Source organism: Salminus brasiliensis, chromosome 15 (assembly GCF_030463535.1).
Source record: "Salminus brasiliensis chromosome 15, fSalBra1.hap2, whole genome shotgun sequence".
NCBI lineage: Eukaryota > Metazoa > Chordata > Actinopteri > Characiformes > Bryconidae > Salminus > Salminus brasiliensis.
Window position 1 is genome coordinate 32,100,487 of NC_132892.1, and position 25,274 is coordinate 32,125,760.

General features: G+C 38.5%; 2 protein-coding genes and 1 long non-coding RNA gene across 4 annotated transcripts; all 3 read left to right on the top strand.

The window, feature by feature from the left end:
• The first annotated feature begins 709 nt into the window (after window positions 1-709).
• LOC140536054 (adhesion G protein-coupled receptor E3-like) lies at window positions 710-13,979 on the top strand. 2 transcript variants are annotated; one of them, XM_072657677.1, is made up of 17 exons: window positions 710-765; window positions 4,180-4,233; window positions 4,845-5,012; window positions 5,112-5,477; window positions 5,565-5,708; window positions 6,158-6,189; window positions 6,312-6,389; window positions 6,632-6,809; window positions 7,193-7,312; window positions 7,888-8,060; window positions 9,168-9,326; window positions 9,422-9,637; window positions 9,827-10,053; window positions 10,153-10,219; window positions 10,799-10,890; window positions 11,609-11,771; window positions 12,937-13,979. In XM_072657677.1, the coding sequence occupies exons 1-17, from the start codon at window positions 747-749 to the stop codon at window positions 13,036-13,038; spliced, it is 2,358 nt and encodes a 785-aa protein (XP_072513778.1). In that variant the 5' UTR covers window positions 710-746; the 3' UTR covers window positions 13,039-13,979. The 2 variants fall into 2 exon arrangements, with proteins under 2 accessions (XP_072513778.1, XP_072513779.1); XM_072657678.1 differs by lacking the exon at window positions 4,845-5,012.
• Window positions 13,980-16,820: 2,841 nt separating this feature from the next.
• Window positions 16,821-19,957, top strand: LOC140535487 (uncharacterized). Its single transcript, XR_011977545.1, has 3 exons — window positions 16,821-16,870; window positions 17,304-17,395; window positions 19,897-19,957. It is a non-coding gene; the product is annotated as an uncharacterized lncRNA (long non-coding RNA).
• A 267-nt stretch (window positions 19,958-20,224) lies between these two features.
• LOC140535545 (uncharacterized) lies at window positions 20,225-25,268 on the top strand. The gene is made up of 6 exons (XM_072656945.1): window positions 20,225-20,237; window positions 20,942-21,109; window positions 22,554-22,919; window positions 23,018-23,152; window positions 24,126-24,151; window positions 25,164-25,268. The coding sequence occupies exons 1-6, from the start codon at window positions 20,225-20,227 to the stop codon at window positions 25,266-25,268; spliced, it is 813 nt and encodes a 270-aa protein (XP_072513046.1).
• Window positions 25,269-25,274: the final 6 nt, after the last annotated feature.

A 25,274-nucleotide genomic window follows, 5' to 3' on the forward strand; every position in this document is an offset into this window, starting at 1 on the left:
ACTATTGATGACAGGGTTGTGGGTTGGATACCCGGGCTTGGCTTGAAGCTACCACTGTTGGGCCCTTGGCTGCCCAATGCTTGGCCATTGTGTGTGTTTGATTAGTGTGTATGTGTGTGTTCACTGCACGGATGGGTGCAGTCTTGCTGACAAAGTCAACAAAAGCAGCATATATATATATATATATATATATATATATATATATATATAAATGTAGCCTGTCAACCTGGGCCTTCAGGTCCAATTGGAAACCAAAGGTCTACTACAGTGGTAAGGTGCTTTATAAGGTTCTTTGTGGTTCCATAGAGTAACAATTTGTAACATGAACATTTACACTGGTACAGAACCTTGTCTCACACATTACCTTTACAAAATAGTTCTTAAAGGAACTAAAAGTGGTTCTTCTATGGAATCACCATAGCACCATGGGACCTTTTGTAGGACCTATTTTTTAAGAGTGTAGTGATCAATCTGGGCCATTGCAGCTTGAACGGTCAAAATATATGTCAGGAGGTTCAATATTACTTCATTAGAACTGATTCTAAAGTGATCTGCTAAAAATGCTACATAATGCATTTGTTCAGTCACTGTTTGTTTAAATTCACATGGTAGAATTGAGTCCCTCCCCCAAAACTGAACATCGTCATTGGGTAGGAGCATCATGTGCATCAGGATGTGTCATTTAGTGGTATAATATCTGTGTGGTTGGTCTGCACAGTCACTTCTGTTGCGAAGAGTGAAGAGAGATGAGCTCCTTTCTATCATGTGAGTGTCTTTATTCTCATCATTTAACCCCTGAAGCACCACTAGAGGAAAGCTAATGGTGATGTTTACTCAGTTACAGGCACTCCAGTAAAGGCTGGGGTGCTTGGACTATCCTGATTGTTTTCAGATAGTTTTACTTCTATTCTTTTCTAGGGTTTCATCATTCATGTTTGGTTGGTGACATTTCTATCTTTTTGATTAATCACCCCATTCACTTTAGGGCTCTAGCATTTCATTAAGGACTAGAAGTGTGATAAAACACTTCAGTTCCTGGGCTGGGGGATGCTGGATGTACTAAGAAGTTCCAACGCAGTTCTAGAAGTTTTGCAACTTTTTGCAAAGTGTCAGTAATAAAACGTCTGTTAAAGACATATATGAAGTACTTGCATTTTTAGATTCTGGCTCATATTAGTGTCATTAGCTATCATAACACTTTCTGGTGTGAAATTGCGTAGCAGATTTTGAACCTCAGGTCGTTTCTGGTATTTCAGTGATGTCACGATGACAGCTTGACAAGTGAGGGTGATTGCAAAGCTAGATAAACTCAGTGTTGCCCAAAAGATGTCTTAACAGTGTGGGACCACGGCAAACAAAGCCTACAGCAAGCTATAATATTAACACAGTATTGACAAAAGTATTGGGACACAGGCTTATTCATTGTTGTTTGTTTAATCAAGGGTATTTTGTTGGAGTAACTGCCTCTACTGTCTACTGGTAAGAATGCTTTCTAAAGTTTTGTAGCATTGCTGTTGGATGTTGAAGGATGATCACCACCCCACCTCATCCCCAAATCCTCAACTTATTCATCCATCATTCCAGAGAACTCAGTTCTTCCACTGCTCCACAGCTCAATGCAGTGTAGGTCAATGTAGGTTCATGTTTATCTGCTCCAGAAGGTCCCATTCTATGTGTCCAAATATTTGTGGTTGTTTCAACTTGACAGCAAATCAGGTAACAATCGATCAGGGAATCAATAAACACTGGTAAAGCTAAAAACACAAACTGAGGTGTTTAAAACGAATTCTTCAGACTCAGGATTGATTTATATGTCAATAAAATAAAAGGTTAATGATGATTAGCGCCACAATAAAAAAGGCCAAGACAATCAAGCATTACTCTTGTAACCTTGTGATTTTAATACCAATCCTGATAGCAGTGTTGCTGTCGAGATTCCATGATATCTGGCACAGGGGGCTTATATATTTAAATATATATTCTTCTGCTCCAGAGAGTCCTATTGTATTGGCAATACTTTTCTACAGGGACTAGACAAGCTCTGTGTAGGTTCCAAAAATTGCATCTAGCCCAGGTCTGGGCCATAATTCCAAGTAGTTTGTGGGCCACACAAATTCAAATCTACCAGACTCTTGATCTAATAGGTTGGAGTGATGTTCTAGACTCTTTTGGGCATTATCTGATTGGTTGAAGAGATGTTCCAGGTTCTGTAGATTTGATCTGATTGGTTGGTGAGATGTTCCAGACTCTGGTAAATTTGATCTGGTTGGTTGGAGTGATGATCCAGGCTCTTTCTGACATAATCTGATTGGTTGTTCTGGGTTCTGGTAAATTTGATCTGGCTCTTTTGGTTAGTATGATGTTCCAGTAAATTTGATCTGATTGGGTAGTGTGATGTTTCAGACTTTTTGTTTGGAGTGATGTTCCAAATTCTTTTGGGCATGATTTGATTGGTTATTGTGATGTTCCAGACTCTTTTGGACATGATCTGATTGGTTGGAGTGATGTTCCAGACTCCAGATTCCACAAATTGCACCAGTTTCAGGCCACATTATTGTTGCTATCAGGGCTGACAGTCAAGACGTTAGCACCTAGATGGTAATTTTAGCACCAGCAAAGACCAAACCAGTCAAGATTTTAAAGTAAGATTAAATCAAGACTGTAAACTAATATAGCAGCTGTGAGTGTGGCTACATGTCATAGCAATAACCATTTTATTACTGCCCTGTAATGTTTGGGAACAGCTACATTAGCCTTTCATGACAACTGATGTAAACCTATAGAAACATTTAGAAGGGCTGAGTGATCTTGAAAGAGGCTGCTTTTGTAATGGCTGTCACAAAGACAAACTCAAAGGATCACTCTTCCTGTCCTGACCCACCCTGAGACTAGAGCTTCCTCTTCCTGAGCTTAGTGAGGTAGTGACTCTGGGAGGTGAGTTAACAATAATTTGACATTACTGTCTCTCTCTCTCTCTCTCTCTCTCTCTCTCTCTCCCTCCTTCTCCCCCTCTCTGATTACAGTGGAAAGGAAGGGTAGATGTTAGGTCTGAGGTTTCTGTAAAAAGTGGTGGTGATGATCTGTTGAAGACGTGTCTGTATTTTGCCACCCTTACCAACTGCTTTTTTTCTTTATCTTTATTCTAAGTTTTGTTACACTCTTAAAAATAAAAGGTGCAAATGGACCAAAATCCAAAAACACTTTGCAGTGAACTTTTTTATTGAAAAAAAATAAATCTGATTGGTTGGAGTGATGTTCTAGACTCTTTTGGGCATGATCTGATTGGTTAAAGTAATGTTCCAGACTGGTAGATTTGATCTGACTGGTTCGAGTGATGTTCTAGACTATTTTGGGCATGATCTGATTGGTTGAAGTGATGTTCTAGACTGTGGTAGATTTGATCTGATCGGTTGGTGAGATGTTCCAGACTCTGGTAGATTTGATCTGATTGGTTGAAGTGATGTTCCAGACTCTGGTAGATTTGATCTGTTTGGTTGAAGAGATGTTCCGGGTTCTGTTAGATTTTATCTGGCTCTTTTGGAAATGATCTGATTGGTTAGTTTGATGTTCCACACTCTAGTAAATTTGATATGATTGGGTGGTGTGATGTTTCAGACTCTGATTTTATCTGATTAGTAAGAAGTTCCAGACTCTGTTAGACTGAATATGATTGGTTAGTGTGATGTTCCAGACTCTTTTGGGCATGATCTGATTGGTAGGAGTGATGTTGCAGACTCCAGATTTTATATAATTGGTAGGGGTGATACAGGGGTGGTACATTGTAAAAAAGTGTTTTGTCCCTTCAAAAAAAAAAACATCTTGTGGTAACAAGCAATAAACTAGGTTGAACTGGTCTAGAACATCAACTGCTTTCATTTTCAGAATAATTAAATATGGGGTTATATATATATATATTTTATATATATTTTTTATATTAGGTTTCTATTTTATAATGTATATATTTAAATTATCTTTATTGAAAATCAAGATTTATTCAGACTTTCAGGTCTAAAAAGATTGAGGGTTATAGGGATTCACAAGAATCTTACTGAATGGTGTAGGAGCTTAGATTCTGGAAGATTGGAACTGACTGGTTGGTGTGATGTTTAGGGCAAATATATCTGAAACATCATATACCTGATATTCCAAGTCCCAGTAATTCTTGTTCTTCTCTTCTAGGGCTCAGTGTGGTTCTGATAACAACAGTCACAAACAGCAGTACTACAGTTTACAGTAAGTAAAGCCTACAGCCAAGCACACAATATAAATATCTCTTAATTATTGATAAGTAACAATACAAAAGTAACAATTACATTTGATCAGATAGAGAATTATCTAGATGGCACAGATTTAAGTCTGAACTGGGTCACATGACTGTTACGATATGTGCCAGTTTTACAAGGCTATCTGGCCTGTGCAATTACTTACAACTCTTAAGATAACAACATTTTCCTCATTAACCTTTAGACATAGACTAAAAATAAGCACAGACTAAAGATACTATAAAACCTTTAATTAGTTTATTTAATCAGCTCTGCTGGAGCTCATTTAGTAATGTTTTTGAGGCTCAACTCTATATGTGTTGTTGACCAAACTGAGATATTGAGATACAGAAGTAGAAAAAAAACCCTTTTTACTAAGTTGAGTTCATTTGAAACACAATCTGTAATCAGTTACTGTATAATTTATCAGCAGGAGGAAATTTAGTGACCAAAAAAAACTGTGAAAATAAGCCCCTCCCACAAATAAGCCCAGAATCGGAGCTGGGTGTGGACTGAAGTTTGAGTTTTGTTTGTTTCAACAGTACAATCCTGTAACAGTGAGATTTTATTCTTCATTTTTAGACAATTTCACTGTCCGCAGCGCAGCTAAAGAAGACCCATGTACATTTCCTTTCATTTATAAGGGGAATTCTTACAGTTCATGTATTAGTTTGGAACACCACACCATGTGGTGCAGCACAACTGCTAACTACGACAAAGACAGACAATGGAGGGATTGCTTTTATTATGGTAATAAATAAATAAAAAGGTGTCTTCTGAACCTTTGCCAGATTAATGGATGAGTGAATCTGCAAATTAAACATTTCTCTTCATGATTTTTGTTCTCAGATGTTTGCCAATCTTACAAGACTCTGTCTGACCCCTGGAGGAACACTGGCTTTAAGTCAAACTCTTTCCCTGGTTGGCCAATGAATGACCATAATATCCAGCAGGGGTGGTACCGCTTCATTGGTATTGGTGGAGATGTCTTAAACGACTTCTGTGTTACCAATTCTAGTGGCTCCAACATGATCCTATCATTGGGACCGTGCAGTGGTCTGTCCACAATGTCCTCAGACAGTTATGCAGAAACATGTCACTTAGGCATTAGTTACAGTTTTGGATGCATTTATGCTCAAAGGCTCCTGAAGCGTGCTTTTTGTGGAGAATTCTACCTTTACTATCTGGATTCATTCAATGGATGTTTCTCTACGCGTGAGTAGCAAATCCACCTTTTCACTGTGGGTTTTATAGGACAATGGAGAAGTAGCACTTACTGGACATTTTTTTAAATGTCTGCAGGTCATTCCTACTGCAGTGCGTCTTCCTGCGGGCCCAATGCTTACTGTAATGCTTCTGATGGCAGCTGTGTGTGTGACTCTGGATTTTCCATACCCGATGGCTTCCTGCCCACTGGAGACTCCTACGGATGTTCACGTGCTAACGGTAAAGAGAACTTCTTATCTTACTGCTGCCCAGAAACAATGTGAAACGTGACCCACTCTAAAATTCGTACTATGAAGAATGAATAAATGTGAATGGGTTCCCAACCCTGGTCCTGGAGAACCCCCTGCCCTGAGGATTTAGTGGATTCCACACCCCCTTCAACACAGGAAGGGCTTGTTAATGAGCTAATTAGCTGGATCAGGTGTGTTGGGAGTCGAGTAAATACTAAAATATGGAGGGCAGGGGCTTCACCGGCACCAAGGATGGAAACCAATGGCTTAGAGGCATTCCATGTCCATGTCCTTCACTAAGTAAACAGTAAAAAGGTGCATGAAGCTGTCCAGTATTGTAGGAACTGACTGTACAATACTGTTTTGGCTTGTGAACACTACACAATATACAGTAGTAGTGTAGCTCATCTTAACGTTGCTCTTATATTGAACTCACAGGTCTGAATATTACAGTTTCTGGAGATTGCAAGGTCTGAAGGGACATGACTCATATCATGAGAATCACAGTATTTCTAAAATTCTTAATAACCATAACTGAGCAAACTCAGCAAACTCAAAAATGTCTAATATAGCTTTTATATTCTTTTTCCAGACTAATGCTACACTAGATTGTACAAACAACCTCTTGAGCAAGATTGAAAACATCACAACTCAAGTGTTTCCACAGAATGTGAGTAGAAAGTTGGGCCTGGTGGTAGTTTAGCAGGAACTATTACTCATATCAGACTCATAACACCATAATCGTAACCTTACAGAAGAAGGAGAAACCCTTCTTGACATTCAATGGAAAAGGATTTTGTCAAAAATGGAGATACAGGAGTGTTATATACACTATTACACTAGATAACTGTCAGTAGAACCACAGTATTCCAGTTCATCCATTCCAGCTTCTCTCTGATCATCACTGAATAGGTAGTGAAGGACACTTTGGAGTTCCTTACCGACAAAAGCCTGCTTGTTGGAGAAGCGAGTCAAGAAGAACGTATATCCTCTTTCAATGCCCTGCTAAGAGCCAGTGAGAAAGTGGTGTCTACTTTGGTGATGAAAACAGAGACCAACTACTCTGTTAGCTTCTCCCTTCAAACTACAGGTAACTCATCAGACCTAACCTTAACCTTACCTATTAATCAAGCCTAAATCCAAACTCAACCCCTTACCTAAACCTCAAATCTATCCGAAGCCTAATCCTAAAAGGGTAAAGGTAAGGTTAAGGTTAGTGTTAAGACATTCAGTCATTTACATACAGCTTAGAGTTCAAGTTGAATGTTAGTTGAATGTCAGGGGAGCATCTATGAGGTATTTACAGTGGACCATCCGAGTAAAGTATTATCTATTAACCTGAACAGATTATCAACAGCATGAATCTGTGGATTTAGCTTTCTCTCATCTGTAGTTTTATCACTACATGTCTTTTTATGGCATGGCTAGAATGTAGCTGTGAACCCATTTACCCATCTTATGTTTTTCTATTAGAGGTTCGTGTTTTTGTAGTTGGACCAAACTGTAACTTGAAGAAAAACCCTCAGCTCGTAACAGCGGATGCTCAAATGGACATAGATCTTATTGGGATTTCTAAAAATGACCTGAATGGAGGTAAGATCACAGTTAGTTCTTAACATGTTTAAAATCTTGCTTTATATATACTTGCTCATATACATACATACATATTCATACATATATTCCATAAATGAGCGGTCCTATCTCAGCATCAGCTTCATTCGGAATTTTCTTGTCTGGAATCGCCTTGTCTCAAAACCAATCAGAGTCCAATGCATCTGTCTGAGGTAGCGGCTATTAGAAACCGAACGTTGAATAATGATCAGGCTTAAAGGTGTCTTGGACTCGGCTACAGCGGTTTTGACTACAACACTAGTCAGTACCCACCAAAAGTGCCCCTAAGGAACATCCAGGTGGCAGGGTCATGCTCAACCAATGCTCATTGACGTGATCCATGGAGGTCCCATCTCAAAACTTACAGGACTTAATGTCTTAGCGCCAGAAACTTTTGGGCAAACATCTTCGGAGGTCCTGTGGAGTCTCAAATTGTCAGATCTTGCTCAATATTAGGTGGTACTAATGTTATGGCTGATCGGTGTAAGTGCATGATGATATGTGTTACACAGATATAAATGGGATCTACTTACTGTGTGATTTTTAATGCACTTCAGGACATGCAGCTGTGACCTTCATGAGCTACACCAACATTTCCAATTCCAGCCTCTTCAGTGCAACTACTGACACAATGGCGCTTCTGAGGTCTGCTGTGGTTTCAGCCACGCTCTCCAAAACCAACTACACAAAGCTCACCAAACCAGTCAACTTCACCCTGAAGCACACAGCTGTGAGTTCCCATCCTTTCCATGTTGATCACTAGAACTGATAGCAACCCTTAGATCTGGATAAATCTTGTAATTGTTCACTGATTGCTGGTACTGAAAACACATGTATTTCTTAATGTGTTATGCATAGAAAGACTGATAGGTTGGGCCTGACATTGAAATAGCTGTGTTTGTGATGAGCTGGTCTTGACAAAAGTCTCAGCCCAGCATAGCAGTAATCATGTCCTGCAAAACCTGGGGCACCTGGATCATTGAAGAAAGTGCAGTTTATCGAAAGGGCTGTTGGTCTACCAGGGTTTTTCAACGGTTGTCATTTTTGTTGATTGTTTTGAAAACCCCTGGTTGTCCATTGACATTTTCTTTATGCAAATCTAGTCTTGTTGAAATTCTGCACAAATGCTGAGTAGGGCCTCCTTGTGTTCTTAGAACAGCCTCAATTTATTGTGGGATTTATTGTTCTGCAAGATGTTGGAAACATTCTTTTGAGATTCTGGTCCACCTTGACATGAATGCATCACAAGTCCAGCAGATTTTCCAGGGGAACTACCATTCTCTGAATCTCCACAGTCTACCACATTCTGATACTGGATTCAGATCTGGTGTGGAAAAGGCCCACCATTGTCATGTCCATCAATTTGAAAGACTTTTGCCTTGTGACATGTTGCATCATCATGCTGGACGTAGCCGTTTGAAAAGTGCAGTATTCCAGTAGCTCACAAAATATCAGGGACACCTTTGGGGACACCTTTGAGAACACCTTTGTTGGGAGGACATATAAATACCCATGACATTTGCACCACCCGCCTAATATTGAGTTGGTCCCCCTTGTGCCACCACAACAGATCTGACCATTCGAGGCATGGGCTCCACAAGACCTCTGAAGATGTCCGGTGGTATCTGGCACTGAGAGATTAGCAGCAGATCCTGTAGGTTGTGAGGTAGAACCTCCATGGATAGCATCAATGAGACTTTGAGAACTGACTGCTCACTTGCTGCCTAATATGTCCACCCCTTGGCAGGAGCCACTGTAGATGAAGCTAATCAATGTTTTCCATTCTACCTGTGAGTGGTATTAATGTTATGGCTAATTGCTGTTTCCCTTTGACTAGGAATTGAATTCTAGTGGTACGCTCTCCTGTGTATATTGGAAGGAAAAGGAATGGGTGGTAGATGGCTGTACATATACAAAGGTCAACAGCAGTCATGCTGTGTGCTCCTGTACTCACCTGTCAACGTTTGCTCTCATCATGCAGACCAACCCCCAGGAGGTAAGCAGAGGTGATTTAGCCTGGCCTGGTTGTGAGATACAAGTCTTCGCAAAACAGCCCAAGTCAACAAGAACCTGTATGGTCATTTATCACAGTGTGAAGAGACTGATGATGTATTGGAGCTGATCAACATGGTGGCCTTAACAGTGGGGCTGGTGTGCCTGGTTTTGGCTCTGTTGACCTTCTTTTTCTGTCGTCGGAACCCAAGAGTGACCAAAACGGCTCGGATCAACCTGTGTATAAGTCTGCTGTCGGCTCACCTCCTCTTCCTGCTCACACAAGAATTCCTGCAGTACATACAGCCTCACCAGGTGAGTGTCATTACCTACCTACTACCAACACACAACCTCAAAAAAAGGGGGGGGGTCATTACCTACACCCAGCCTCACCAGGTGAGTGTCTTTACCTACACATGCTTATTTTTAGAGCTAATGTTTGATTCACTGCTCTCTCTCTCTCTTTCTCTCTCTCTCTCTCTCTCTCTCTCTCTCTCTCTCAAGGTGGTGTGTGCAGTGCTGGCAGGTGTTCTGCACTTCCTCTTCCTCTCTGCTTTTGTGTGGATGTCCATTGAGGCTGTGCTGCTCTTCATCTCTGTGAAGAACCTCTCACGCCTCAGTAAGAAGGAGGTGCTCGGCTGGAAGCCCTTGACTGCGGCTGGGTATACGATAGCTCTGGTGGTGGTGGGCGTGTCTGCCGGAGTGGCATCTGGTGGATATGGCAGTAAACAGTGAGTGTGAAGGAGCTTCAGTGGCGGTGGGGGTTTGGGTTCAGCTGTGAGCATCTACAGATCACCTTTTTGTAAATTCGGTGTGTTTTTTGTCTGTAGATGCTGGCTTAAGAAGGAGAAATACTACACCTGGAGCTTTCTGGGTCCTGTTTGTTTCATGCTGGCAGTAAGTGCAACCCACTGGGACCTGGTGGTTTTACAGTAGCTGCTAAATATGGACATAGTTTTTAGAGATTGATTATCTTAGATTAAGGATATGACCACATAAATCAGAGCATTTAGTAAAACACACCATAGTATATAACACAACACAGTCTGTAGAGACGCACTGCCAATAGAATAGGACCCTCTGGAGCAGATAAACATGAACTTATTGCCACCATGCTGCCTAATGCCAGGCGTGGGCTAGAGGAGGGTATAAAAACCCCCAGCATTGAGGAGCTGTGGAGCAGTGGAAGAACTGTGTTCTCTGGAATGATGGTGGTGGAGCTCCATCCATTACTTTTGGGATAAGTTGGTATGGCCTTACTAACTCTTGCTGTTGCTAAATGCAATCAAATCCTCACAGCAATGCTCCATAATCTAGTAGAAAGCCTTCTCTGGACAGTAGAGGCAGTTAGTTGCTCCAACAAAAGTAGGATAAACTAATTTTAATACCTTTTGCATAAGCAGATGTCCCAATAATTTTGTCCAGAGTTGTCCAGCTTCAGAAATAAACTTGAATTGATAGTCTTTTGGTTTTCAGTCCAACGTCATCCTCTTCAGTTTGATTGCTAACAGCCTCAGATCCTCTCTGACACGTCTGAACAGTCAAGTTTCCCAGATAAAGCAAACCAGGTAGGACACACACACACACACACACACACACACTTTGACTATACATAAACATCAGACTTTACTGAACTGTTGACCTAACTGAGAACAGAACTGGAAAATGTGGGTTAAGAGAATGTTCGATTGAGGTTCCTCTACAGCCCAGGTCATTATATCTGGACCTTCAAGCCAGTTCTAGTATAGGATTTTATCATTGACTGGCCATCATCAATGTTTGGCCATGTAGGGTCACGCCTACTAAGGATCACAAAGTTCAGGTCCAGAATTGAAGACCTCTTCTTTACCAACCATCTATATAAACTCAAATCTCTCAACTGGACTATTGTTGGGGTAAGGGTTAAGATACCCAGACAATATTCTCGTGTTGGGCTCACATGGGTGGAACGTGGGCTAGGTGGGATCCAGGTGGGATCCAGGTGGGCATGGTGTCTGAGTGGGTTGGTATATGTGTTTTTACTGGGACCCAGCTGAGCTTTCCGAAATGGCCCCATCGTTACAGCCCACTTTTTCTCTCACATGGGGCCCATGTTTAACTCCTACTGGTCCTATCACTGACCCAGGTGGGCATCCATATGTGGAGCCAACATGGAACCTGAGGATAAATCTTTCTGGTTCCCAGTTGGGTTCCCCATGCAGGCCCCACATAGACGTCTTAGCTGTGGTATCTGCACTTGATTATTTTGTAAAGCTTTGAAAACTCTCACACTTTCTTTCTTTTCAGAATCGTCGTCTTTAAAACCGTGGTCCAGTTCTTCATCCTCGGTTGCCCCTGGATTCTGGGTTTTTTCACCGACTGCAGTAAAGTCCTGTTAATACTCTTCGTATTCCTCAACTCCCAGCAGGGCACCTTCATCTTCCTCATCCACTGTGTCCTTAATAAGGAGGTCAGTCACTACTGTACTGCTACACTGACAATGGCTTCTGTTCAGCCCAAATTACTGTTTGGTAGTTTATTGGGTTGAAAACATCAGTTCAGCATAACTGAAAATTTGGTGAAACTGTTTTTTGGAAGGTTGTTGTCATGGTTCTTCAGATGGTTGCTATGGTGTTGCTAGGTTGTTGCTGTGGAGTTGTTTGGTGGCACTATGGTGAGGCTGATCAATTGATCAAAAATTAATTGAAACCGACATTCAGAACCTCTAACGGACTTGTGGACCGTCCCCTTAAAAACATACTACCACCCCTGTGGTCACATGACTCTGTCCTGTCTGGTCTGTGGCATGGTAGCAACATGGAGGGGAAATCAATAACTGAGCAGCTCAAGCAGCTTATATAATTGATCATTAATTGTAAATGTTGAAAAAAAAACCAGCACTATGCCATGGTGTTGTTAGGTGGTTAACATGGTATTACAGTTGGCTGCCATGGTGTCAGGTGGTTGATATGGTATTACAGTTGGCCTGCATGGTGTTAGGTGGTTGACATGGAATTACAATTGGCTGCCATGGTGTTTGATATGGTATTAAAGGTGGCTTCTATTGTGTTAGGTGGTTGATATGGTATTACAGTTGGCTGCAATGGTGTAAGGTGGTTGACATGGTATTACAGTTGGCTGCTATGGTGTTGTTAGGTGGTTGATATGGTATTACAGTTGGCTGCTATGGTGTTGTTAGGTGGTTGTTAATGTTGTGACCAAAGCATTGCTTGATGGTTACTATGGTGTTGCTACATTGTGGTTAGTAGGTTGGTGTTGCTAGGTGGATGCTACAGTGGATACCTAATGCCTAAGTGGTTGTAATGAGGTTGCTATAGTGTTCTTAGGTGGATGTTATGGTTTTGCTAGGTGTTGTTGTAACATCGCAGTGAAGTTGCTATGTGGTTGCCATAGCATCCCCATCCCAGGTGGTGATTTGCTAATATGGTTGCTATGGTGTAGCTCAGTAGTTGCTATAGAAACTAAATATAGAAGTATCTGGGTGCATCCTATTCAAGTAAAGTGTCTCAGAAGGGGCAGGGGTTATTCAGTGGACACACCTATGACTGCTCGTTTGATCTGACCTTAGCCTGGACTGCACACTCTGTCTGACACTCCTCTATGTCTGTTTCTAGGTGAGGCAGGAGTACCGGAAGCTGCTGTGTGATTACCAGCCTGGTCTCAGCGCCACCACCATGACTGAGGTCCAGAACCCAAGAGAAGGAAACGCCAGTTAAGCTAATGGTCATCGTTAAAGTCATGAGAATATTCCAGTGTCCAGGATAAACGGTGTCGCCCTTCACTTTCGTCCTCAGGAAACTTTTATCTCCAGTTTTTCAGCAGGTTTTTTAAACGATCGTCTCGGCTGTGGTTGGAGTTTTAGTTTAAAACACCTTAGATATTCTTTAGTCTTTTAAGGGGGAATCCCTCAGTTCAGTTTGGCTTTCTGAGTGGTGAAGGAAACCAGATGTAAACTTCCATGAAGCTCCGTCACAGAATGTTATTACAGTAGTAATAGTGGTTATGAATACACTGCCTTATGCCTGGGACACTGTTTTACAATATACTTGCCCTTTAGAATTCAGAGTACATAACGCATAGTGCATTTTAGGATGTTCTTGTTTATTTGATTACATCGTCCTGGTTCAATAATATCTCCTGCTCCTCATAAAATACTGTAAATAACAATAGTACACTTCAGTATGAAATTGTAGAAAAAAGGTACAATTTTTTTAACCTGAATTTTTTTTTATTTTTTAAAAAGGACAAGTTACTAAGCAGCAAATTGTCTAGTAAATTTTACATAAGAATTGATGGACTCTATAATTAAGTGCTTACTTAAAATTATCCTTTTCCCTTAATTGTATTCATTGATAAAAACTTTGAAATCACTTTTTAACGTAAGTTTTTCTTTTTTTACAGTAAACTAGTTATGTTTATTTGTATTTTAGTGACCACTGTGTTTTTATAATGTCGAATTAATCTTTATTGTAGTCTTTATATTTGTAAAGTCCTTCCTTTTATATATTTACACTGGATAGATTATACTGTGTTGCAAAAAAAGTAAATACGGCATTTTTTTTTTTTACCCATTTACCCCTTTTATACCAATACCCTGAAAATGGTGTTATTAATCTCTGACTGTTGTACCATTATAATAAATGTGTTTTAAGAATAATACTTGTATTGATGTTTGTGTTTTATTGTAAGTTAATTCATTCTAGATGTTATGTTATGAAATTCCTAGTTTCTGTAATACATTCCACTGCACATTTGTTACCACAAATTAAAAAGCAAAAAGCAAAAGCATATTAAAAGTTCTCAATATGAAGTAACACTTTTTTGTTGAAATGGATTATAAAACATGAATAAATACTGCTGTCTTGTTGGTGCACCTTTTGCTGAGTAATACCTGAACTCTTGATAATGACCAATTTAATCGTTTAATAAACAACCCAGGGCCTAATCTTTACAGCTGAGTTTCTTTTGCTTAAATAGGTAAAGAAATTTAAATGGTTTGGTGCAGTTTGTGCCCTGTCCACAAATCACAGTAGACTCTTAAATACAAGTGCCAAATGGACACAAAAAGGTGTTCTTAAAGTGATAACATAGAACAAATTAATAAAAGTAATAAAGGCAAGAATGTAAGATGCATTACTGTATATAATGTGTGTTGATGGCACAAAGGGCACTCTGCTAGAACAGCTTGATCCATTACTTCCATCCATTGAAATATGCCTGGATCAGTTTGGGACATTCCCAATTAAACCCTGAAGTGGTAAATTAAGTTTGTGTTTTTATAGAATCATTTCTTTCACTAAATAACCCTGAAAGAACTGGAGCTATGAAGCTAACAAAGCTAACAAACACTAGAACTGTGTCCGAAACTGCCCTATTAGCAAATCTAGACCACTAAATAGAGCACTGTTATAGTACATTATGTATACTTGGCTGACTAAATTGGAACACCAATGGGAATTTACTATTGAAAAGCCTTTTAGTCTAAAATTAAAGCAGCATTATGCAACAATTTTAGGCATTTTAGAAATTCTGTCTCAGCATTGAGCTGTGGAGCAGTGGAAGAACTGTGTTCTCTGGAAAGATGGATGTTGCTTCATTTAATACTTTTGGGATGAGTTGTGGAGTTGTGGATGATACGGTGGGGTGGTGATTATCCAACTCACAGCAATGCTCCTTCAGAATGTACTAGAAAATCTCTGGACAGTAGAGACAGTTACTCCAACAAAAGCAGGATCAACTCTTTTTTCAACTCTTGATTTCCGAAGAAACAATGACAACCTTCACCCAGTACCCTACTATTAGTCAAATTGTGTCTTTTTGCCCATGAATGTGGTTTTGCACTCTTCTACAACTGACTGGTGTGCTCGCTTATTTAGGCCTGCAGCAACCCAGACCAGGGAATACCAGGAAACACGGTGGTGACAACTTTGTGATAATCTATTGTTTTGCTGCCCACACTGTCACTACTGTTCCCTTAATTTTATTTATTAATGAGCTTGAATTTCTAAATGAAACTTAGAAATCACTTTTTTTTTTACAATAAATTAGTTCATATTTGTTTGTATTTTAGTGACCACCGGGTTTTATAATGTTGATTTATTCTCTTTTTGTAGTCTTTATATTTGTAAAGTTCTTCCTTTTATATATTTACACTGGATAAATTATACTGTGTTGCAAAAAAGTAAATATTTTTTATTTTTATTTTTTACCCATTTACTCATTTTTCTCAGTTGACAACCTTTTCAATATCTGAAAATGGTGTTATTAATCTCTGACTGCTGTACCATTATAATAAATGTGTTTTAAGAATAATACTTGTATTGACGGTTGTGTTTCATTGTAAATTAATTCATTCTAGATGTTATGTTATGAGGTTCACAGTTTCTGCAATACATTCCACAATTCACTTATTTATGCATGCAGCAACCCAGACCAGGGAATACCAGGAAACATGGTGGTGACAACATTGTGATAACCTATTGTCCTGTGATAACCTAGTGTCGCTACTGTTACGGGACAGTCAGGGAGCGGACCCAAGTGTAGAGAGGAAAGCCTGTGAAGGCAGGCCTTAATGTGTAACTATGGGTGCTTGTATGTACTTGTAACCCTGGCAAGGGAGGTCCAACACAACCCAGCAAGCACAGGTAATTGGTGGAATTATACCCCTTAAAACAACAAAATTAAAAAGGCAGAAAACCCAAACAAAGCTAGTGTAGCTCAGACTTAGGATAGTCAGCAACTGAACAACTAAACAACTCTGGGGAGGGAACTAACTGAAGTGGCTCTTAAAACAAAGGAACTGAGGTTCAATGTTTCACTTAAACTCTTTAGCTGTGCTCTAAAGCTTCTTTCTTTTACAACCATGTTATCTTGTTTTGGAACTTTTCTCAATTTCTTCTTTCATTCCTGTTTTCAAACTACTTCCTTTTCAGCTTGCTTTCTTTTGTCTTTTCAAACAGCTCTATTTTCTTTCACTTCTTTGTACCATACCAGTCAACCCTCTACAAAGGTGTGACAGAAGTGCCGTATGTCACATCCTTAAACTCTGTGACCACCAGGTGTGTCTGGTTTGCAATTATTACCCCCAGGATCTCTGGAGACTGGAGTTCCCTTGGCTAACTGTTCCTCGCTGCTGTCGCCCTCTGCTGGTAGGTGGAAAGTCCTCCTTATGAGCAAAAAGGCAATATTAGCTAATAATGAGGTTGTGAAACAGTGCAAACAGCACAACCTTTGGACAACATCTTAGCAACATTGCAAGACAGTAGACAACATTGTGGCAGGCCAAGTTCAATGGTCATAATGTTTTGACATGACTGATATAACTGTGTATTTATGTTTGCTCTTTCTGCTATTTCTATTTGCATACATGGCTCCTATAGTGAAGGAGCAGTTGATATGCACCCATTGCTGACATGTGTTTACATACAGTTTGCATAAAATCCATGGAAAAGGACTCTGCAGGACTGAAATGTCTAGCATTATCTAGAGCAGTGGTCATGGCTGTATTTCATAGACGTGACTAAAGGAACCTTCAACACAACGCTAAAGGTAAGATGATTTATGCTCCATTTATTTATTTATTTATTTATTTATTTATTTATTTAAGAAATTTTATCTCTAATTTTATCTCTTCCCTCCAATCAGAGACAAATCTAATCTAAACACAAACTAATCTAAACATCTCGATGCAAACGATGCAAATTTCACCAGTGAGCAGCATCAAGCTGAGGCTCGTGATGTGTTGGGGTTTTGTAGCTTGCATGGTTGGCCAAGACCTCCTCTTAGTCTTTGAGTCATCTTCTCCTGTTTCTGAAATTCAGCTCCTGAAAAACAACCCTTGGGTTTTCCCCCTTTGACCAAAATAATGGCTCAAGCTTAACCATCTTTTAGTCAGGCTGACCTCACCTCACTCTTAGCTAAACAAGATTCATAACAGGTGTAAGATCTCCTCATTTCTAACAAACTCTCTTCTACATCTCAGAAATCCATCAGCAGTCTATCAGAGCAGAAGAAAAGATCAGAAAAAGCATTTTCTTTGGACAAACTTAAGAGGGATGGGCTCCTTTTTGCCAAGTGAGTGTCTAAATTCTCATCATTCAACTACTGAGTAACATATGGAACTGTAGTGAAACTGCATCCATCAAATGGCCCAATCTTGTCTTTGGTGGCCAATGAGGTTACAAAACTGGTCATCCAGGCTGAAACACACACTATAATGATACACTAGCTGATTAACCAGTTTTGACCAGCAAAGTGTATATTTTTATTGGAATTTGATGGACCAACTTGACCAAGCTGACCGTCAAGGTGGTCATACTGGTGAGGGTAAAGCTGGTTGGCCAGCTACATAACTACTAACCAGTAAGTGAACAGACAGCCAAAGAGCTCTCTGGGGTCTTTAGAAAGAAGACTGTAGATGCAGATGGGTCTGGGAAAAGGGGTTTAAAAAGGAGTAGCCAATCAGAACAATCAGAAATCAGTCCACACATCCACAGTCGATGAATAAGTACAGGTTTTTGTTACCTTACGTAAGTAGAAATGTTGGTTCTCTAAACTTTACTGGAGTAATTATTTATTTTACAGCGACTAATTATTTATTTTACAGCAACTTTTTACTTCTACTTCTTACATTTTTACCCAATTATCTGAACTTTCTCCTCCTTACATTTTAAAAACATGTTAATGCTCAGTAGAGCACAGAGACACTCCTTTAATAGAGCTGATATTACTGAAATGCTTCATTTTCAATGGGCAGATCTGCAGCTGAAACAGGAGCCTAGTGCAGCCCAACATTTTTAACATCAACATTTTAATAAAACATTCTCCTCATTATGGCTTTTAGAGAAATGGGTTTTGGGGGAGGGGGGAGGGGTTAGTGCACTATAGACCCTTGTGGCACGGCCTAAGCTTTCAGGCCTTTGTTTTCTTTCCATTACTTTTACTTTTCTACTTGAAGTAGTTTTTTTTTCTTTTAAACCCTAGTATCTCCACTTCTACCTGAGGAATGAATGTCAATACTTCTCACACCTATGGCGTCTACCATCAGAATCAGACCAAAGAAGTTTTAAAAGGGAAGTGTAAAAAAAAACGCACATTAGGGCAAGACTAATGCTTACCTGCAAAGACCAGGGTTCTGGAACAGTGAGCTTTGGACAGCTACATCTACATCATGCTGTACTTTAGCACTGAACAACAGAGTTTGATAGACATCATCCAATACTGGCAGTAGTTAACTCAGCTACAATCCAGAGCCATAAACATTTTCATAACTTAGAATTTTCTATTAAATAGTGTAGTTAACAGAGTTGATGTTTGGGTTAATAGAACAGTGTCACAGCACACAGACCTTTCAGGTGATTAATGTAATTGATCACAATTTGCTGTTTGTTTTGCCCTGAAATGTTTGCACACTGTTTGCATACTGCATACTGTTGCATACTCTGTAGTCATTAGGCAAAATAGGTTTCTTCCTCAATACACTGTTTGTATTTTACACAGCAGGTACCATGATACAGTTTAGCTAATCATTGACACATTTAAAAAAATACATAATTACAAATTATTTTTTAATCCCAAATTAGCTCCAACAAGTTTCAACAGCTTATGTAAATGCACACTTATAGGTTTGTCTCATGTAATTACACCAGTGTATCTTAATAACTGTAACAGCTATGGACTATTAATGTGTAACTAGGAAATGGAAGCCTCATCATACCATCCAGGCCCTGACTAGTCAAGGCCATCCCTCAAAACTCAGAACTAGAGTCAGGACTAGAAGTAAGGGAAGCTAGAGAGATGCCAACAAGCACATTGAAGGAGCTACAGAGTTCAGTAGCCAAGACTAAAGTTATAGTACATTATTCAACAGCAAACAACTAGCCCTTTTGGATAGTTACTGCAGGAAAGTCATATGTAAGCATGCCTGGAGTTTTTGATTTTCTGGAACAGTCTGCCGAGGCATCATTTGTAATCCAGACATCTGCTGAGGGGTTAAACACTTTTGTAAGACACTGTACATATTACTGTAATGACTTTACCAAGTGTTTTGACTGGCAATTACATAGATAAAGAGTGGTCTCTGACTTTTGCACATTTAAAAAAAAAATCTAATTATATATTATTTTTAATCCCAAATTAGCTCCAACAAGTTTCCAATTAAACATCAGGTGGTATGTACATGTTGCATGGCATGATACATCTGGAAACAAAAATAGTCCAAAACTTACAAAGCAGCAAATGAAAGGCTGCCGGGGGCACTGCAGACTACAACAACCTTCTACAGATAAATATACGAAAAATGTTCTCTGACCTTCACTGAGATTCAATCAAATTGATCAAAACAAAGGGCTAAAAAGAAAACACATTAATTATGGAGTAAAAGTACAGTACTGATAATATGCAGTCAGTTCAATTCAAATGTGTTTATCCAAGTACAGCTGTAGCCACTTTAAACCAGTGCAAACCAGTTGTATGGTGTTTTCTTCCTCATAATGCTCATTTAGTTGTTCTGTTATGAATGATGTCAGATGGATGTGGAGATGTGAGAACCTATTGATTCTTATTCTCTCCTCTAGGGGTCAGTGTGCTCCTGCTAACAACAACCATAAGCCATGTCACTGCAGTTTACTGTAAGTAAAAAAAAAGCCTGAAGCCATGCACAAACAAGTAATAGCAGATGACAGATAAATGACATGATGTTTGTAATATTTGCCAGTTATAAAAGACTCTACATGACACATGCAGTATTTTACATCTCTTACAAAATGACATTTTCAGCATTTCATAGAGTAATATTTGAAGATCAATAAATTTCAAGCTTTTTAAAAAACCTTTGAGAACACTAACTTTTAAGAAGTTTTGTGAGGGAATTGCTAATTAATATTTTCCTGGACAAAATTGTAAATGATTTTAAAAGGTGAGCTTGGGAGTTTAATTGGTATCTGCATCAGTTGTGGTTTATGTATCAGAAGTGCCAGAACTTGTGGTGCATTTCTTGTTTTTGAATGGAGACGTTAGTCTTTGTGCTGTGTTCCTAACCTGTGCTCATTTACAATGGATTTATTTTAAATAAAAAAAATAATAATATATGTTATATTCATATTTATTATAGAAATCTAATGTTGATACGCATGTGCTGTCACTTTTGTATATAGAGTTGTGTTCAATTGTAGTATATGTTCTTACTTTAACACATTTGGGCACTTAGGCACATGCTGTAGCTATGACATAGATGTTTCCTATTTAATGTCCAGATCTAAATCAAGAATATTAGCCACTGTTTGAAAATCTTGGTCTACAAACGTCACCCAACAAAGCCCAAGCTGTTATTGTAGCAAACCGTTACCCTTGATTTTGTAGAAACCATTGGATGAGCAGGTGTCCACCACATTTCGGAAATATAGCGAATCTAAATAATACATTTAGTAAAAGCTAGATTTGCTACAGGGAATGTAAAAATGTAGAAAAGTGCTTAAGAAGAGCTTTGAGGTTTGAGAAATACCAATATAACAAACACTCTAAAAGAGGCACCCAGTGCTCTCCATGTATTGATTGATTGCTTTGAACAGCTTGTTGTAACTGTACAAACATTTCTAACATTATTTTATTCTTCATTTTCAGTCAATTTTACCAGCAATGGCACGGCTAAAGGAGCTCCATGTGTACTGCCTTATATTTATAATAAGAATTCTTACAATTCCTGTATTACTCTAAACCACCACACCCTGTGGTGCAGCACAACTAGTAACTACGATACAGATCTTCAGTGGGGAGAATGCCTTAGTTACGGTAGTGTCTACTGAATCTTCTGCTAAATCTTTGCAAGAATATCTACACATTCATACCATTCAAAAACCACACTTCATTTATTTGTTTACAAGTAAAAACATCCATATTGTTCAAAAGGAACACCTGTGGATTGTTTCTTTCTTGTGATAATTGCTGTCATTCTACATTGGTTTAGTTGGTTTTACTAAGCCAGTTTTAAGCTTTTATTTCTTTTTCAAATACATTTACACTGTAAGCCCAGATACGTTACCTAACTTTGACTCTCTGAAGTAAATTTACTTAAGTTTAAGTTTAAGTTCAATATACTTATGAAACTAAACTCTGTGTGTTAGATCAACTCAAATACATTAATTTAGAACAACTCATAAAATCCTAATGATTGAATAAAATATTTGTAAGTAACTCAACTCTAAAAGAAACGTAACCTCAACTGAAGATGAATGATTGTGTATTTTCTAATAATGCTTAGTCTTCCTTAATTGAATATTATTAATCTGCCAAAACACTGACCATATAGAGCCAGCATATATATACTCATGAGAAGGTAGCCCCAGAGAAATGACCACAAACTTAGTATAAGGAAGGGGGAAAGACACATCAAGTATGCAAAAAGATGGTGGCAGGAGCCAACATGAAAAGGTAGCACTGCATAAACATAAGGTACACCTTAAAGGTCCCTATATTTACTTGAAAAAGAAACATTTACTGTAATATAACTTAGGTAATATGAAAGACTGACCCACATCATTAATTGAATTAAAAATAATATTCTGTAACAAGAATGGCTCATTCTGTATGTTAAATGTCTCTAATAAGAGGATCCTGCACATTAATAATATAGGAACAACAGTGTAACAACTGGTGATGCAGTCATTGTTACAGATGAGTTATAATAGTACAGCTTGTGTAAATGCACACTTGTAGGTTTGGCTCATGTAATTACACAAAGTTATCTTAATAACTGTAACATCTATGGACTATTAATGTGTAACTAGGAAATGGAAGCCTCATCATACCATCCAGGCCCTGACTAGTCAAGGCCCTCCCTCAAAACTCAGAACTAGAGTCAGGACTAGAAGTGAGGGAAGCTAGAGAGATGCCAACAATTACTTTGAAGAAGCTAGAGAGTTCAGTAGCTAAGACTAGAGTTCTAGACTAGAGTACACTAGTCAACAGCAAACAACTAGCCCTTCTGGATAGTTACTGCAGGAAAGTAACATCTGAGCATGTCTGGAGTCTGCAGAGTAATCCAGACAGATCTGCTGACTTTTAAGGGGCTAAACACTTTTGTAAGACACTGTACATCTTATTTTAATGAATTCACTGAGTGTTTTGACTGGCAGTTACATAAATAAAGAGTGGTCTCTGACTTTTGCACAGTACTGTATGCAACTACACATCAAATGTTTAAAACACCATTTTTATTAAATCCTTTTGTTCTCAGATGTTTGCCTACTCCATGACACAGTGTCTGACCCATGGAGGAACATTGGCTTTAACCCCACAACTTTCTCTGGCTGGCCAATGAATGACGTTAGTCTCAAGGAGGGGTGGTACCGCTTCACTGGTGTTGGTGGAGATGTCTTAAGCAATGCATGCTTAAACAATTCACGTGGCTCCAACAGGATGTTCTCATTTGGATCATGTAGTGACCCATACACAATCTCCTCAGATCATTACTTACAAAATTGTGACTTTGGCATAAGCGGCAGCTCTGGATGCATTGCTACTAACCGTTCCCTAAACCGTATATTTTGTGGAAGATACTACCTCTACTATCTCTATCCCATAGATCAATGCTTCTCTACACGTGAGTAGCAACACTCAGACCGTCTACAAATACACCTTTTAATGTGAGTTCTTTGGAGAATAAAGAGAAAACACTGCATGAACATTGTATGTCTGCAGGTCATTCCTCCTGCAATGCCTCTTCATGTGGGCCCAATGCTCACTGTAATCCTTCTGATGGCAGCTGTGAGTGTGACTCTGGATTCTCCATACCTGACAGATTTCTGCCCACTGGAAGCTCATATGGGTGCCAAGGTGCTGATTGCATTTAATAAAGACAAGCTAGTGAATGCCTGAAAACACTGAATACATTGTACTCTTCAATCACTATGTCAATCATTAAAAAATCTGTATTTAAAATTGTATTTAAACATTTTTATTTCATTTAAATTGTAAGTATGATATTCTGCTTCCTAATATATGACTTATATATTATATGCATATATGGTTAATGTGTTACCACAGTGCACAATTTTACACTTGTAAAATGTTTTTGTTGGGTTCCAAAAGCTTAATCTTTCATGTCTTCAAATCATTTATTAAACTATATGATAATAATAATAAAATCACTTCAGCAAGAAGAGTGGTCAAATATCCAACCAGGATTTTGCTAGAAGCTTGTTGATGAATACAGATGGGTTATACTAGTACAGCTTGTGTAAATGCACAATTGTACGTTTGGCTCATGTAATTACACCAGTGTATCCTAATAACTGTAACAGCTATGGACTATTAATGTGTAACTAGGAAATAGAAGCCTCATCATACCATTCAGGCCCTGCCTAGTAAAGGCCATACCTCAAAACTCAGAACTAGAGTCAGGACTAGAAGTGAAGGAAGCTAGAAAGATGCCAACAATCACTTTGAAGGAGCTACAGAGTTCAGTAGCCAAGACTAAAGATATAGTAAACTAGTCAACAGCAAACAACTAGCCCTTTTGGATAGTTACTGCAGAAAAGTCACATCGAAGTGTCTAGAGTTTCTGATTTTCTGGAACAGTCTCCCAAAAGATATAAAATATAAAATAAAAATCACTTCAACAAAAAGAATGGTCAAATATCCAACCAGGATTTTGCTAGAAGCTTGTTGATGGATACTTAAAGGTTTTTGTACAATTTAATCGAATATTGTATGCTGTATGCATCTTGTATGTATCTTGACCCTTAGAGGATTTCAATTTCTGACATTTGAAATATAATTAAAACATATCATTTTTATTCCTCTATAGAAATCTTTACTTCTGCTGGGACAACAGTAACATCACCTTCAAATCTATCAGGTAATTTTCATGTTTCTATAATTGTTTTTTTATAGCCTCATTATTGCAAAGAAGATTGTTTTTTTAATGCTGCATTCTTGGATTTGATTAGTTGTTTCATAAAAAACAACAAAGTTGATGCACTTGTTAAAGTTCTTTAAGGAGCATTTTTAATGCAATGTGGTTTTACCTGTGGTATTTTCTTGTTGTTGAGAACTTCTGTGACAACAGATATATTAACTATTACTATGTTCTTTTATAGAGATACGTTAATACATAATTCCTTGAAATTTTACGTATGCTGTTTTACTTGCCAGTAATATATATAGGATTTAAAGAGGCAAAAAAAGTGTTTCAGCAAATTAATATTAAATAAAATCACCTTCCCCTCATCAGAGGGAAATAACGTCTTTATACGCCAAGTGATATAAATACAGTATTCAGATCAAAAAAGGTTTATGAAAACTCATTCATAAGGAGAGAGTGTGTTTATAGTTTTACACTTTTTTTATATTTTTACTGTTAATATTTTAGAATTATTTAACTATAAGTGCTGCTTATGAGAAGTGTTTGATTATGATTTTGCATTCATTGCTTTCCTCTATAGAAATCACAACCTCTGCTGGAACAGTTTTATCATTGTCTGTTGTAACAGGTTATTTTCATGTTTCTTACTGAGATTAAACTATTTAATCCTCATAAAATCACAGAATACTTTTTAATACTGTATTGTTTGATTAAATTATTAATTTCTAAGAATGTATTAAAGCATACAAATACGTGCACATTTACCTTTACCTTTACCTTTATATCATTTGCCTCTCATTTGGTTTCACTTGTGGTATTTTATTGTAGAATCAGAAGACAAAGCAAAGGCTGCTATTCTTTCAATTAGCTAAAATGTACTTTCTCTTTTTCACTCACTTGTAGTATCTGAAAAATGGGATAGAATATTTTTATGGATGTTGGTAAGAATACATCTAAAGGACACAGTTCTTGTTCTCTCAGCAACCCAAACACATATGGGCCCACCATGAATTGTCTCAGCTCTCTGGCAAGTCACTCCTTATTCAGAAGCCCTCTGAAGGTTTGCTGAGAGGTTTACTGAGATAAGCCGTA

What these genes read in the sequence shown, in the direction of transcription:
- LOC140536054 (XM_072657677.1), top strand. An exon ending in CTGTTTGTTTCATGCTGGCA is followed by an intron (nt 10,220 to 10,798) that starts GTAAGTGCAACC and finishes TTTGGTTTTCAG; the next exon opens with TCCAACGTCATCCTCTTCAG. An exon ending in TCCCAGATAAAGCAAACCAG is followed by an intron (nt 10,891 to 11,608) that starts GTAGGACACACA and finishes CTTTCTTTTCAG; the next exon opens with AATCGTCGTCTTTAAAACCG.
- LOC140535545 (XM_072656945.1), top strand. An exon ending in AAGCTCATATGGGTGCCAAG is followed by an intron (nt 23,153 to 24,125) that starts GTGCTGATTGCA and finishes ATTCCTCTATAG; the next exon opens with AAATCTTTACTTCTGCTGGG. An exon ending in TTACTTCTGCTGGGACAACA is followed by an intron (nt 24,152 to 25,163) that starts GTAACATCACCT and finishes TTGTTCTCTCAG; the next exon opens with CAACCCAAACACATATGGGC.